The 13,646-nt window shown below is 42.3% G+C and overlaps 1 protein-coding gene across 2 annotated transcripts in view; it reads right to left on the bottom strand.

The window, feature by feature from the left end:
* SLC22A23 (solute carrier family 22 member 23) overlaps positions 1 to 13,646 on the bottom strand; it is a 108,531-nt gene that overhangs the window by 13,882 nt on the left and 81,003 nt on the right. The window contains exons 6-8 of one of the 2 annotated variants that reach the window (XM_041413136.1): positions 9,177 to 9,266; positions 3,615 to 3,717; positions 483 to 715 (exon numbers count right to left, since the gene is read on the bottom strand). In XM_041413136.1, coding sequence (XP_041269070.1) covers positions 483 to 715; positions 3,615 to 3,717; positions 9,177 to 9,266 — 426 coding nt within the window. The remainder of the gene's footprint in view (positions 1 to 482; positions 716 to 3,614; positions 3,718 to 9,176; positions 9,267 to 13,646) is intronic. The other variant, XM_041413137.1, reaches the window with a different exon arrangement.

The following is a 13,646-nucleotide window of genomic DNA, read 5'->3' as shown; positions in this document are numbered from 1 at the left end:
AGCTGCACGATTTCTGTGCTACCTTTTTATCAGATGTTCATAGCAAGATGCTAAGAGCAGGCAGAGGACATACACCTACTGCTTTAACTTCTGCATGGTTTAGAGGCCACTTGAGAAGCAGACTTGGTTAGGAAAGTTTCCCTTCCCAATCTTGATACAGCTCTTTCCTTGGCGGATGTTTCACTAAAACAAAATTGAAAGCATTTCTTGTTTCCTTGCTTGTTTTCTTGGTGACTACCCCGGATACAGCACCAAAGCTCAATAAGCTTTAACACGGGAATCATCCAGAATACAATGCCTTTTGTTAATGAGCCTGAGAAACAAGTGTTTGGGGAAAACCTTCAAACAAAGTCAGATTCTAAAACTATGCAGGTGTAGCACATGACAAATCTGGGAAAGGCAAAGGAAATGCTAGTATTTCCTGGTCCCTTATTTGCATGTGAAGCTTGCATGGTCCTGAAAAGCTCTCATCTCCAACTTACAGTTGAGAAGGCCCAGCTGCAGAAGTGATGCCAGAGCTGTAAGTATCATGAAGAGCAGGAGTCCTCCTCTCCTCCCCAGAAACCCGACCACAGGGCACATGGCCAGGCAGGATGCCAGCGCAATCCCAGCCATGGTGTAGTAGTCCGCATAGAAGTTGTGGGTAATCGCCATCTTCGCTTCGTGCCCCATCATACTTTTTGCAAAACAGTGGTGTATGCCATAACCAGTCAGCCTGGGGGAAACAGGAGAGGGCAAGAGAGACCATTGCTGAGAGGGCAGAGCACACACTGCAATGTTATTCAGTGTGGGGAGGCATTAACGCAGGAATACAACACCTTACATTAAGAAACTCATCTCTAGGTGCTACTGTGAAAATAAGCATTGATAAAAAGAAGCAAATGAAAAAAAAAATCTCCATTCAACCAAATATTTGCTGACTTTATTCATATAGCTGCTGCTCATGGTATGATCAGGGCATGGGGAACTTCAGAAGAACTCCTAGTGTGTGGTAGGTTTTCCCATTTTATTTGAGAAATCCCATTCCTAGAAGAGCACATCTCTCTGTTCCCAGTGCATCTGCTGACAGCCACAGAGCCAGCACTGCTGCAATGAAGTAGCCTCTGTGCTTGGACAGCAAAACACCAGGAACACCCACCTGCCTGTGGCACTTGGTCATACTAAATACAAGCATTACACCTCACTTCCCAAGCTAGCCCATTAAAACTGAAAGCCCCGAGAAAGGAGTATTTGAAGTTGTATGTGCTGCAATGATTATTACAATTATGAAACAATAAGCTCTAATCCAGTCTATACATTTACACCACCCTTCATTGCAATGTGTCTCCTTCTCTTTAAAAAATTTCTTTGAGATGCCACTGATCAACATCTCACCATCACATTTCACACATCTTTCTCCTGTCTCACCCTATGTCTCCAAAAAATAGAAAAGAAAAAAAAAAAGGAAGAAAGAGAAGGGGGCTGAAGGTAGAAAAGTCTGATGAGAAGCCCCAGCTCCTCCCCTGATGTGGCACAAAATAGTAGCAGGGGTGTGGCAGGAGAGGTCAATGCTCTCAACTGCACCCATCACAGCTCAAGTACCTCTGCCAGGAAGAACCTCCTGTCCCTGGCACTTATATAAGACAAATCTCATGGCACAAATTAACAGTGCCTGAAAGAGTGGAAGGCACAGATCCAGGTCTCAAAAACAAAACAAAACAAAACAAGGCAGGTGCACTACACTGATACATTCTATACTTCTGAAGTTCAGGAATTTGAAGCTGTCAGTGTAAACTGGATATCAAAATAAGCATAGAAGCAGCTGTGGGGATATGCAGACCCTGAGTGCATGACAGCCCACAGCCTGAGGAGCTTGCAAACTTGTGAATCAATGCTCCAGTTCAAAACCCCATACTCCATACCAAACACCTTGCCCCTGACAAAAACCTAATACAAGTGCTTCCTGTTACACAAAAATTACATTTGCTTTGTATAACTAGATTATAACTGACTCTCCCATAAGAGAAATATTAGCCAGCAAAACAGTAGTAATAAAAGGGCAGAGTTAACCAGCCTTTCTTCTGTCTTTCTCTTCTATGCATGCAAACACTGTTGCAAAAGTTGCTATTGAGACCATGACCTATAAAGTAAATTATTTAATCATTTGAACTTTGCTTTCCAGCCTGTTCCCTAAGAATTACTCTATTCTCTTCACTTGGTGAGCAGCTCAGAATAGTTACTTTTAAAATTAAACACTTGTCTTCCTTAATTTTTTTTTGTTCCCTGCAAAAGGTTCTTTCTCCCTGAACTAAAAATTTAGCACAGCCCTGTCTAACAGGAGTAACAGAAGTAAAATTAAATAATTTTTTCCACCTCTTAAAAACAAACATGAAATCTATTTCCTCAGATGTACATCTGCTTCATGCTCTGCTTGGATGCAAACAGCCTTCATGTGCTAATGTCAGAAGTTATTTTTTGGACTGCCTAGTTCTGATTTAAGGAATTTCCAAATATGCAAAGCAATGTGGGTGAGGGAGAAGGGGAGAATTCCCCATGTAAACAGTTTTCACAAATACATTTAACACTGTCTACTAGATGTACTTGGTGAGCCTTAGAAGAAAGCACTCTTTCAGAACAGAGGAGTCACTCACTGGTGGGTGGAAGAGAGACACAAAGCTCATAAAACCGGGTTTGATTCTGAAGCCAATAACACTGGAGATTGACCCCTGAAGTCTGTGTGCTTCTGGGGACTATTTGCCCAGCATGGGGCTGTCCCCTCTGGCTGATGACTGATCCATAAGCCTGCTAACAGGAGTGAGGGCTGCAGAGCAGTGCCCTGAAGTGAGGAAGAAAAAGCTACAAGAGAGCTACATACTTTGAAACCAAGCAGAGAAAGGGGATTTCCAGTCTTCTCCAGCCCCACCTCCCATTTGAAAAGAAAACCATGAAAAATTCAAATGGGCATTTTGCAAGATGGAAAAATTAGAAAATGCACTGCTGGTGTCCAGAATTTGCAAGCCAATGTATTTCCTCTTTACAAGGTGTCAGTTCTGGACAGAAGATCTCAGAACATGTAACCTGCAAAACCCTCAGCTGATGCTTGTTTTTGCCCACAGGAGCATGTCCAAACTGAAACGGTAGGAGGCAAGCATCACATTGTCCTCTTGGAGGCTGCACATTCTCCCTGTGACCCCCTGCACACAATTTGGGAGTGTTGAGGCACTTTGTAATCTGCCTTTGAAGACCCACCAAGCACAGCTGTTACATAAGGGAACAACTTGTATTTACTGGCAAGCAACTTTTTCCTCTGCACCACAGCCCTGTCAGATGCAAACAACTTGAACCTGTACTCCTGGGGCATGAATGGTTTCAAAGCTCCCACCTGGGATGCCAAGCAGATGTCAGCACAGCACCTGAGAAGACGCTGTTGTGCTGCCTGAAACAGCCAGCAAGCTCCTCCACGTTTGCCATAAAAAATACAGTTCTCAGCAACAGCTGGTGTTTTTCCAGGATGACTTATCAGAGATGTTAGTGAAGGGTCCCACAGAAGGGAACAGTGGAGCTCCCTTATCCCTTCCCATTGCTGCTCCTGTTCACTGACCACACAACTATTTAAACAAAGAGATTGGACTTACGAGTTCACGCACAACACTACGATGTTTTTCCACAGGTTCCTTGTTCCCACCACTTTAACAATGCAGACTTTCTTTGGTCTCCTGGTGATTTCCTTTTCCAGCTCTGAAACAAATCAAATCAGAATTATTGTTTCACTGAGGAGAATTAGAAGATTTACTTGTGAGCTAAGATATTCTGAGGGATGTTCTGGAGAGCAGAACACTATTGATTACATTTACAGAAGATATAAAAATGCTGAACTACCTGCCTAAAGTCCAGCACAGGTTCCTCCTTTTCTTCCAGGCTTCTCTTCATCTTCTAGGGGCAAAAGAACTAAGAACTCCTTCATAGTCCAAACCTCCTCCCAGTTAAAAATGTATATGTAAAGTGGGAGCAGTATGGAGCTTGACCCCAACAAGCATGACAGCAAATTTCTTGAAGAACTTCAAGATTCTGTTGATTTTTAGAACTCTCTAAAGGGAAGACTGCACTTGTGCAGCTACAGGCTCTGCTCCCATTGTGCAGTGCATACCTAAAAAGCCATGGAAAGGACTGGAGCTCAAACTCATTTTTCATGGGTCATCTTTTGAATTTGTTCAAATGCAAGTTTGAGAATGAAGTGGCTAGGACATTATGTCAGCTCATCCATCTTCTACTCCACTCCCTTTTCAAATGTTTAAAATTTTTCTGATGGATGTCCTAAACGTTAAGACGTTTTCTTAAAGAAAATTCATGGGGCATCAGCAACTGTGGTGTCTTTGCATTTCAGAACTAAAGCCCCACCATGTCCTTCCAGTTCGGGGCATCTTCAGGTGATCTTTTCTTTGCAATGTTGAAATAACACACAAACCTTACAAATGTTGCCTCTGATACCCTTGTTGGCATGGGACAATAGTGAAGGGCACTGTTTATTTCCCAATTACCATTAAGTTGGAGCTTGAACACCTACCTAAGTGTGCCAAAGCAGCCACCATTTCCAAGCTACTGGATCAGTGGACAACAAGTCCAATAAAAGCAGGAGAAGCTGTAGCTATAAAGAAGCATCACAAAAATAATGCCCTCCAGGAGCACAGACTAGGTCTGTTTTCTGGGGTAAAGTCTCTCAGTGCTGCTTTCTAGCCTGTGTTTAAAGGCAGCAGCGTGGCCCCGTTGTGAAGAGTGCATGAGTTCTCTTTGTGCATATGCAATGAGCTTGGGTGTCCTCAGTTGCCCAAACTGGCCTGGCCTGCCCTGACCTCTGCCCTACTCTGCTGAATAGCAACTTCCTAAAGAGATGCAAGACAGGAGAAAATAAAAGCAAGCTGGGAGAGGGGGGGGTGGGAGTTAAAAAAAAAAAAGCCACCTGAATTTACAAATGAAACAAAGGCCACATTTGCCAGCTATTATTTGAAAAGTGCATCACAAAAATAATAAATGAAGCAAACACTATTTACATGCAAATACTTGATCTATCAACTGCTCACAGGTCACTCCTGGTCTTCTCTCTAGTGTAATTACTGGGAAGGCTTCTGACAAAAGCAGCAAAATGTATCTTACATTAGTGATTGTATTTAGGCAGAATATTGCTATACCACTTTCCTAACAACCTGATAATGGCCATTTCTCCCCAGAATCTATGCAGCATGAAGTACACACAAGCAGAAAAACCAAAGTGGAGCAAAAGAAAAAATTAGTTAAATTAATATTTGTATTACAAGCCCTTTTCAGGCTCAGCAATGGATCAGGGCCATATTAAAATATAAGCAATAAAAAAATTGGAGCCTAACCTCAAAGAACAAGGTGAAAATAATTTTTGTACCAAGATTCTAGGAAGGAATAAATGGGAACAAAATAATTCAGAACAATGGAAGCAGTTAGATAATACATAATTGTAAAGGCCATGAATGAGCCCAGGCCAAACCTTTTACAGCAAAAGAAGTCAAAGCAAGCACTAGAAGAAGCACAAGGGTTTTGAAAGGCTGTTGGTGGGTGTTTACTATTTCAGCTGAAGGGCAACAATGAAAATCATAACCCAAGCAACACATATTGCACAGATTTCATGTGGACAAAAGCGTTTACTCAAACTAAGAATGACCAGATCTGGCCTATAAAGTAAAACATCTCATCCTCTGTCAGCAGAAGGTACATATGCCATATTCTTCAGATTTTCTTAATCTGATAAGGTTTTTTGTTTGTTTGTTCCTCAGAGAAAATTTTTTTTCTTTCAAGACAGAGAGTAGACTTACTTGTAAATATATGCTGTACTGAGCCACAACTTAATGAAATCAAGAGAAGCAATGATCAACTTGGGTACACTTTTCTTTGCAACCAAATATTATTTTGCCCTCCACTTCTGCTTTGTTCATACATTAGGTCTTCCTATAATCCATATGTTCTTGGTTTATTGTCATGCATCCTTCTCACCTGCACTCAGGCTCCCCTTTTAACCTTTCTCATAAATCAGTGCTTCTGAACTAGTTCCCACCCGTGTTTTTCACTGAACTGCTGTTCTGCCCTCAAGTAAAGGCCCACTTGGTTATGTGAACTGTCAAACAGCTCCTGTGTCAGCTGCAGTGAGGATCACACATGACAGGGGAGCTCACCCCTTCTCTACCCTCCTCACCCAGCAGTCTTTCTGCAGTGGACCCTTAATCTGCTTTCATGAGGGTTATACTCCATGGAGGCATCACAGCATTGTACAAAGATGTCTCAATTCTAGATGTAACAGCATTACAGGCATTAAAAAAAAAAAAAAAAAAAAGGAGGGGAAGAAAAAAAGAAAAAAGATGAGGGGAAAAAAGAATCTGGTCTCAAACCTTACACCAAAGAATGCAAACAGAACCTGGATTTTTATTGAGAGCCTTGTGACTCTACCAGCTATTTCCACCTCCATGCCTCTATGACATTGTTAAAACTTCAAATCTAAGTCACCTGCTTTAGATGAATGACTTGTTTCCAAGTCTCCAGCACAATTCATTTTTCTGATGGCTTTCTCCCTCCTTTGCCTCTATGAATACTAGTGAGATATTCACCAAAAATCCCCACTGCACTGCAAAATCAATGACCTGCAATAACCAAAATATCTTTACAATAGGAACAAATAAGCTATGTGACTTGCAAAAAGTCATAGCTACAGAACTGGCTCTCATGCAAATGACCTGCTGTCTTTGGAGGGAGCCTGCCTGCATGGAAGGACCTGCTCTGACTGACTTTGATGAACACCAGGAGAGTGACAGCTCTGAGGCTGACTGACTTCATAGGTCAAAGTTAAGATAATAAGAGTAAAGCCAAAGCCTATTAAAACCTCATAGAAGCAAACTATTTCTCTCTCAGAACTAACACCAGAAATACTCCCTGTACACCCAGCTTACTCTTTGATTTTACACTGAAGTCACCAGTACAGAAGGAATTTGCATTAAATGTTTCAGTTTTGATTTACCATAAGGAAGAGTGTGGAACATAAAAATATTTCTATCCATTTATTCAGAGGCCCCTAATAAGTTTTCCCATACTCCAGAGCCCACACACACTCTAGGCTTCCTATTCAGGGACTCAGTAGGAAAACTGTCAACAAGCTAACTCTTTATATCTCAGTGGAAATTAGAACTATTCACTGGCAGACTTAAAAAGTCTCATGGGAAGGGGAACCCTACCAGCTCCCAAAGCTCCTGAATTCTCATGGGACCCTCTGCATTTCAGGAGCATGCCTTTCAAAATCAGAAAGTATCTTCAGAGCCTTCAGATTAAACCACCCATCTCTGCATCACTTGGCATAGACAAAACAGACAAAAGCCCAAATCAAGCCACATAAAAATTATGTCCAAAATGACAAGTGTCCTGTGGTGATGGACTTCTGCTGGATTTTTCTGGCTGCTAAACGATACTGTCAGTAGCTCTTTGAACATGAAAAGATCTATGGAAGCCTAGCACAGAGACTCGATCAATCCTCAGAGCATGACAGCTCTGCAGCAGGAGGTGGGCCAGTCTGAAACACAGAGGTGAAGCAATCTATTCTCAGGCAGGCAGAGTTACTGGCACACAGGTTTATTTATACCTTCCAGGACTTTTGTCCAGCTCTCAAGCCATATACAGAAATTATGAGGTAGGTAAAATACAGACTGATGGCCAGAGAGCGATAAGGGATAGAAAAATAGAAATCATAAGCGGATGGCAGGACATTAGTAGTGGGATGATTCATCTTATTTAAAAAAAAAATTGTTTAATAATCTAAGTAGGGAGCTTGGCAAAAACCTCAGAAATGTGCCAATAAGGTCTGCTGGTGATAAAGTGAGGCACTACCTTACTATCAAAGGTAAGTACAATGCAAATGGGCCATCGGAGGGAACTGGGTGAACTTGAGATACAGCATGTGGCAAAAGCAAGTGAAAATGTGAAATACAATGCAAAATTCCCAGTGATTAAGGGGAAATATTCCTGGTGGAAGATAAGCAAAACCTGTGCAAAACCTGTGTGGGATTTTGTTATGTACTACTTGAACACAAGTGACTACGTGGCACCAGTTTAATGCAGTCATGAAGTATTTGCAATTCAGACAATGAAACACTGGAATTCTTTTACAATTCTGATCATCAATATCTGAGAAACTAAAGCTCTGGCAAGCTGGAGTATTGTATTTATAAAAGGAGAGGAGACAGAGGAGAAACTCATCTCAGTACAGGAATAGGGCTGCTCTCTTCTCATATAGCATGAGGAAAAAGAGATTTAAGATAGGCACAGACAGGACCAAATGGGAAAACAAAAAAAGAACAATCCCAGACAGCTACAGTGTATTTGAACTGAATAGTAAGATGTATCTGTAGTACAAGAGGAATATGGAGACTGGAATGGCTTTCTAACAAAAAGCACTGGACAGAAATACTAACAGCATTTAAAATGAACCTCCTTTCAGGAGAGCAACTCTGTAACTCTAGGACTATAACTTTCAAAAAAGATTGAAAAGTCAGACATAAGGTTGCTGTAGCCATCTTCAATTGCTCATGTGAATTATGATACAGCATTTTGATGATCACACGTTAGTTTTTCTCCCAGAATGTTCACTACAGTCATCCAAGGCGCAGGTATTAAAGACAACTCTGCCTTTCCCATTCAACATGTACCCCTCAGCCTCATTATCCAAACTTCCCACCGAGTACAAAAAATCACAGATTTCCTTAGAGACATTCCAACAGTGCTGTCAGAATACACATGAATTTCATAAATGCAAATGAAATCATCCCTATCACCTTCTTTTAAGAGTAAGGGCAAAGATTACTCCTGTTTTGCAGGCAGGGCGATAAAATAGAGAGGACTTGTGTCCACAATGAGAAAAAATCATGCATCAATAACCCTTGTAGGTGTTGATACAAATGCTCCCATCTTTTTGCAAATCGAACCCCAGAATTACATGCTAGAGACAGACACTGAAGAAATTGTGATTAGTGACAGCACTGGAAGGGCCTGATTCCAGGGAAATCTCCATCATCGTACAAGAACATCCCTGACAGACCCAGAGAATGAGTACAGCTCTTCAGGAGGTATTCAGCTTCATTTCCCCAACACTGTCCTTTTTCCTTCTACAACCCTCTGCCTCATTCACTACACACCTTCCAAATTCTGCAACAAATGAGGAACAGACAACAGCTTCATTCCCACATCATCGTCCATCCTATGTACTGATTCGTCCATCCTAAGCCCTGTGGAAAAAATAGGTTGTAATCATGTTATTAAAGGCTGTATCATCATGCCTTCATGCCAGGAGGCCAAGCAGGGGTTGCCCAGGCAACCTGATTTCTTGCATTTCCCAGAGCATGACTTGTCAATGCTTTCTAGCATCATCAGTGTTAAAAAAACCCCCAACAGCAACACAAAGAGCATCTCCAATGTCCTTGTGTGGAGCTCTGGCCATCAGGAGGTTGCAGGTACCCACACATGCATTGCTGCTCTCTGTTGTGGGAGCTATGGAGGGAACCTCAGCAAGCTGAGCAAGTGAGTTGGGCAGCAGGGAGGGATGAAGCAAATATTTTAGGAGTGGATTTTGCAAAAGAAGAGTTCTAATAATGAATCCTTGGGCTTGGAAGCTTGCTCTGGAAGGAGGGGGAAACATATGATTGCAGCCCCTTTGGTTTCCATGCTCTACCCCTCCTGTGTTCTTCCTCTACAGAATGTTCTTCCTCCATTGCTTTCCCCCAGTCCCTTGCTGCCCTTGCCTCTCTAAGTCCCCTCCAACTATCTTTATTCTTTGGTCCCACACTTTTTAAAGTGTCTTATTTCCTCTCTTCTCTGGCCACTGGTCCCCTCTTACTGCTCTCCACTTCCACTTGGTCCTCGAGGTCTCCCTCCTAGCCTTCACATCCACATCCGGACTCACCAGTCCTCTCCCCGTGGGCTGGGGAAATGCCAGCAGCACCAGGGCTTGCTGCCAGCCCTCTGCACATGGTTCCTGCCCTGTAAAGCTGGCTCCTCTGGGACCATAGGTAGCACTGTGCACAAAGAGCCAGTGTGCCAGCGGGGCACAAATCAACAGGCTGGAGTGCAGCCAGCAAGAGTCTGCAGAGGACTCAACTAGTGAGAAAGAATCATTCAAATTGAAAGAGAGGCTGACAGGCCCCTCTTCTTTCTTTCTTTCATTCTTTTTTTTCCTTTAAATTTTTTAGCATATTTGGCTTTTCCCAGTGGCATCAAAAGGCACATTCTCAGCAGGCACATTCTCACCCTTTTCCTCCTGATCCCTCCAAAACCTTATACTGGCAGATATCACTGCTACCTTTGCTAAGGATACAGTCATGGCATGCATGAGCTCTCCTCTTCCATTGCCATAGACCCAGCCAGGAGAAGAGGACCTGACCAGTTTTGCTTTTGTTAATCACTATCATGTATAGCACATCCTGAAAGAGCTCCTCAAACTCCACAACTGCTACTGGACAACAGGGGTCCAGCAGGAGAAAACCAGACCCTCCTGAAACTGATTTAACATATAAGAGAACAACAGAAATCACTGGCTGGCGTTGTTTTTTTTTTAATTTTTATTTTGAGATAGAAATCTCTGTGGCTGTCACACAGCCTTCAAGCAGCACCTTGAACTGCTTTAACTGCATTTCCCACATTTACCTGACCACCCTCTGAGAGCTGCATGGAGCATTTAAGTTTAACACCATTAAACACCCAAGAAACAGGATCTGGCAAAGGAGGTACTTCACTATCACATGGAGTCACTTGTATTATAGAACAAGGAAACTTGTTTTTCTTCTCCAGCTAATACGCTCTTTATCTATCACAAGATTTAACCAGTAGTGTAGTGATAGGTGTGATGGCCTAAGGATATGAGTAAAGTTCTGTAGGAATGAGATGGACTTTCAGACATAAGGCATTTTCACCCTTCCCTCTGCTATTTACCCAGTGGAAAGGAAAATGCATATAATTACATAGATTCAAGCCTCATGCTTAGGGAAAAAAATACACATAGCAAAACAAAACAGAAAAATAGCTTATGTTTAAAGAAAAGTAATGACAGCATGTTGTTCAGCAGCAAGAAAGGTGAAAGAGAATTAAATTTTTTTCTTCAAAGGGAAACTCCTGAAAACCACAGGTTTCCTAACTGCAATCCGCACACATACACACACAGAGTACTTATCACCACCGTACCCCTGCATCTTCTCCATGTTGTGCCCTGCATGCTGAAGAAATGGCATCTATTTGGCATCTGCTGCTTTACCTTTGCTGTCCACCTCTTGTGATTACATCAGTATTATTCCTCTAAGCTTAGAAGGGAATTTTGGGAAGGAACAGCTATAACCTCTCTGCCCACAGGAGCGCCACTGGTTTGTGTTTCCATCCAGAGATGAGCAAAAAGGGAGCTTTGTTTTTTCAAAGCCGGCCAAGCAGTTATTTTCATGTTAGGGAACACCTGAAATGCCTCCCCACACGGGGGAAGCCAAAGAGAACTGCCCTGGGTTTCCATGGGAGCATCACATGTGACACTGGGGTAGCTGCAGATACAGCAGTGTCTCGAGTGGAGCATCTCCCAGGACACCCAAACATGGCAGGGTTGGGTGCTGGTGCAGCCAAGGTCAGCTTGCAGCAGAAAATCTGTTCCAGGCAACAAACAGACCCTTCAACTCCATACAAAGAAAGAGAATGCATTCCATAAAAATAATGAAAACCACCCAAAGTGTAAAACACCTCTAAAAGGTATAATGATGGTTGCTGCTTTAGGATTTCCAATTCCCCTGAACACTCTTTTCTCCTGTTTGTTAAACAATCTTCAATATTATTTATGATGCTAAAGTCAAAATTACTGTCCCACGGCTTCACTGAATTGTATGTTTGCTTCTCGTTCTACAGGGAAACAAGGAAGAGATGGTGAAGTTTCTGGAGAAACTGGCAGGGAAAACCTGTACTGAATTAATATTATCAAAATATTTAATTTGCTCATGATTGAAGCTGACTTTTTTGGGTAACACTTTGAGACATTTGTCCACAAAATTCAGCAAGCCTGTTTTAAAAATGAAATTTCAAAACACAGTAGAATAAAAATAATTTCCGTGATGCAAAAACAGATTTAAACTTTTATTTCTAAAAGAGGGCAAAATTTAAAGTCAACTGGTGAAATTTTGAGTCAAAACATACTAGGGGCAATTTAACCAGATCTAATTCACCTATATTTCTTAAGCATTAAAGAAGAAAACGCAACCACATAAACCTAAAAATCTCATTATAAAGGCAAATTATTCCTGCCCAAAATCACAAGGTACAACAAGCACTCAAAAATAAAGCCACTTAAAGCTGCTGAGGAAAAAAGGTCCCTTCATGCAACCAACATCAGCCCTGGGACAGACTACTGAAGATAAGGGCAACGTAAATTTACAACACTCTAGGCTGCTATCAACACCCCTTGTCTCACTTTAATTTGTTTCCCATGCAAGCACACTCCCACTCCATCTTGCTGGCTGGGCATTGCCCATCAGCTGCCCACCCTCATTTTCTCCTAGCAGGGTTTGTTATGGCAGCTGCTGGACCTTTCAGCTGCAGCTGGATCACTGTCTGGACTTTTAGTTGTTGTCTTTAGAGATATCTCCTCTCCCAGGAGAGCACTGGCAACCACTCCAACTCAAAGGAGTGTCAAAAACAACAGATAAATTTTGCTTCCTTTCCGCCCCCTGCCCCACCTCACACATGGGCCACCTCCCCATGGAGCAGAGGCCCTACAGACGGTTCGTGGCACTCTCCACTACAGGCAGTGTAGCCAATGGATGAGCAAAAGCCTTCAGAAGGCAGTGGAAATTGTGTAATTCTTCAGAAAGGAACATCAGCCTGCTCACTGCTCGAAGAGCAATTCAAAATTAAATTTTCTTGCATCCCAGAAATATTTTGTCCTCTTGAACACTGCTTCTTTTTACTACGGGACTCATATCAAGCGCCAAAATAGGTGTATATGAAACTCCTCTAACTCCTGTAATGATCTGTTATATCGGATACACTAATTTGATTGGTATGTATGAGCAAAATTACAGTGGGATTTTCAGCTGGAAGGGACTGCAAGTGAACAGTTTATCATTTCAATGCATTGGGAGTAATTCAATCACAGGAGGCTGTTACAACAATGCAGCAAGGAATAATCAACAGCAACACAATGGCCCCTAACTAGAGCAAAACAGCTTCCAGCCCTTTCAGAGGAAAACAAAGAATAAAACAAATCACAAACAAAAATCCCTCCACACAGATAGGAAAGCTCAACAATGGAATAAAGGGAAAACAAGGGATAGCTGCACCAGGCTCAATGGCACCCTTTCTCCCAGTGAAGTACCAGTTTTTTACCCATTCCATGCTAGGGCAACTATGCACCTGTTTCACAGCACACAAGAGCAGAGAAAGGGCTACTTTTCCTTCTCCTTCCTGACCCACTGCAAGATACAAGGCCTGCAGCTTGATCACATTCTTAATTCAAGAATCCTACTGTTTTCCTGTCCTCACTCAGACCATCAACACCCCCATGCACCCAGAATGAGAGAGGTGGTCCTTCCTTCAGTAGTTTGTAGTTTATCTTATTGAATTCTTTTGGTACTGCTCCTCTCTTA

The sequence above is a fragment of the Onychostruthus taczanowskii genome, unplaced genomic scaffold, assembly GCF_017590055.1.
Source record: "Onychostruthus taczanowskii isolate IOZ18803 unplaced genomic scaffold, ASM1759005v1 scaffold40, whole genome shotgun sequence".
NCBI classification, from domain to species: domain Eukaryota; kingdom Metazoa; phylum Chordata; class Aves; order Passeriformes; family Passeridae; genus Onychostruthus; species Onychostruthus taczanowskii.
Note: the sequence above shows the minus strand (reverse complement) of the source record. Positions and strands in the feature narration are given on the sequence as shown.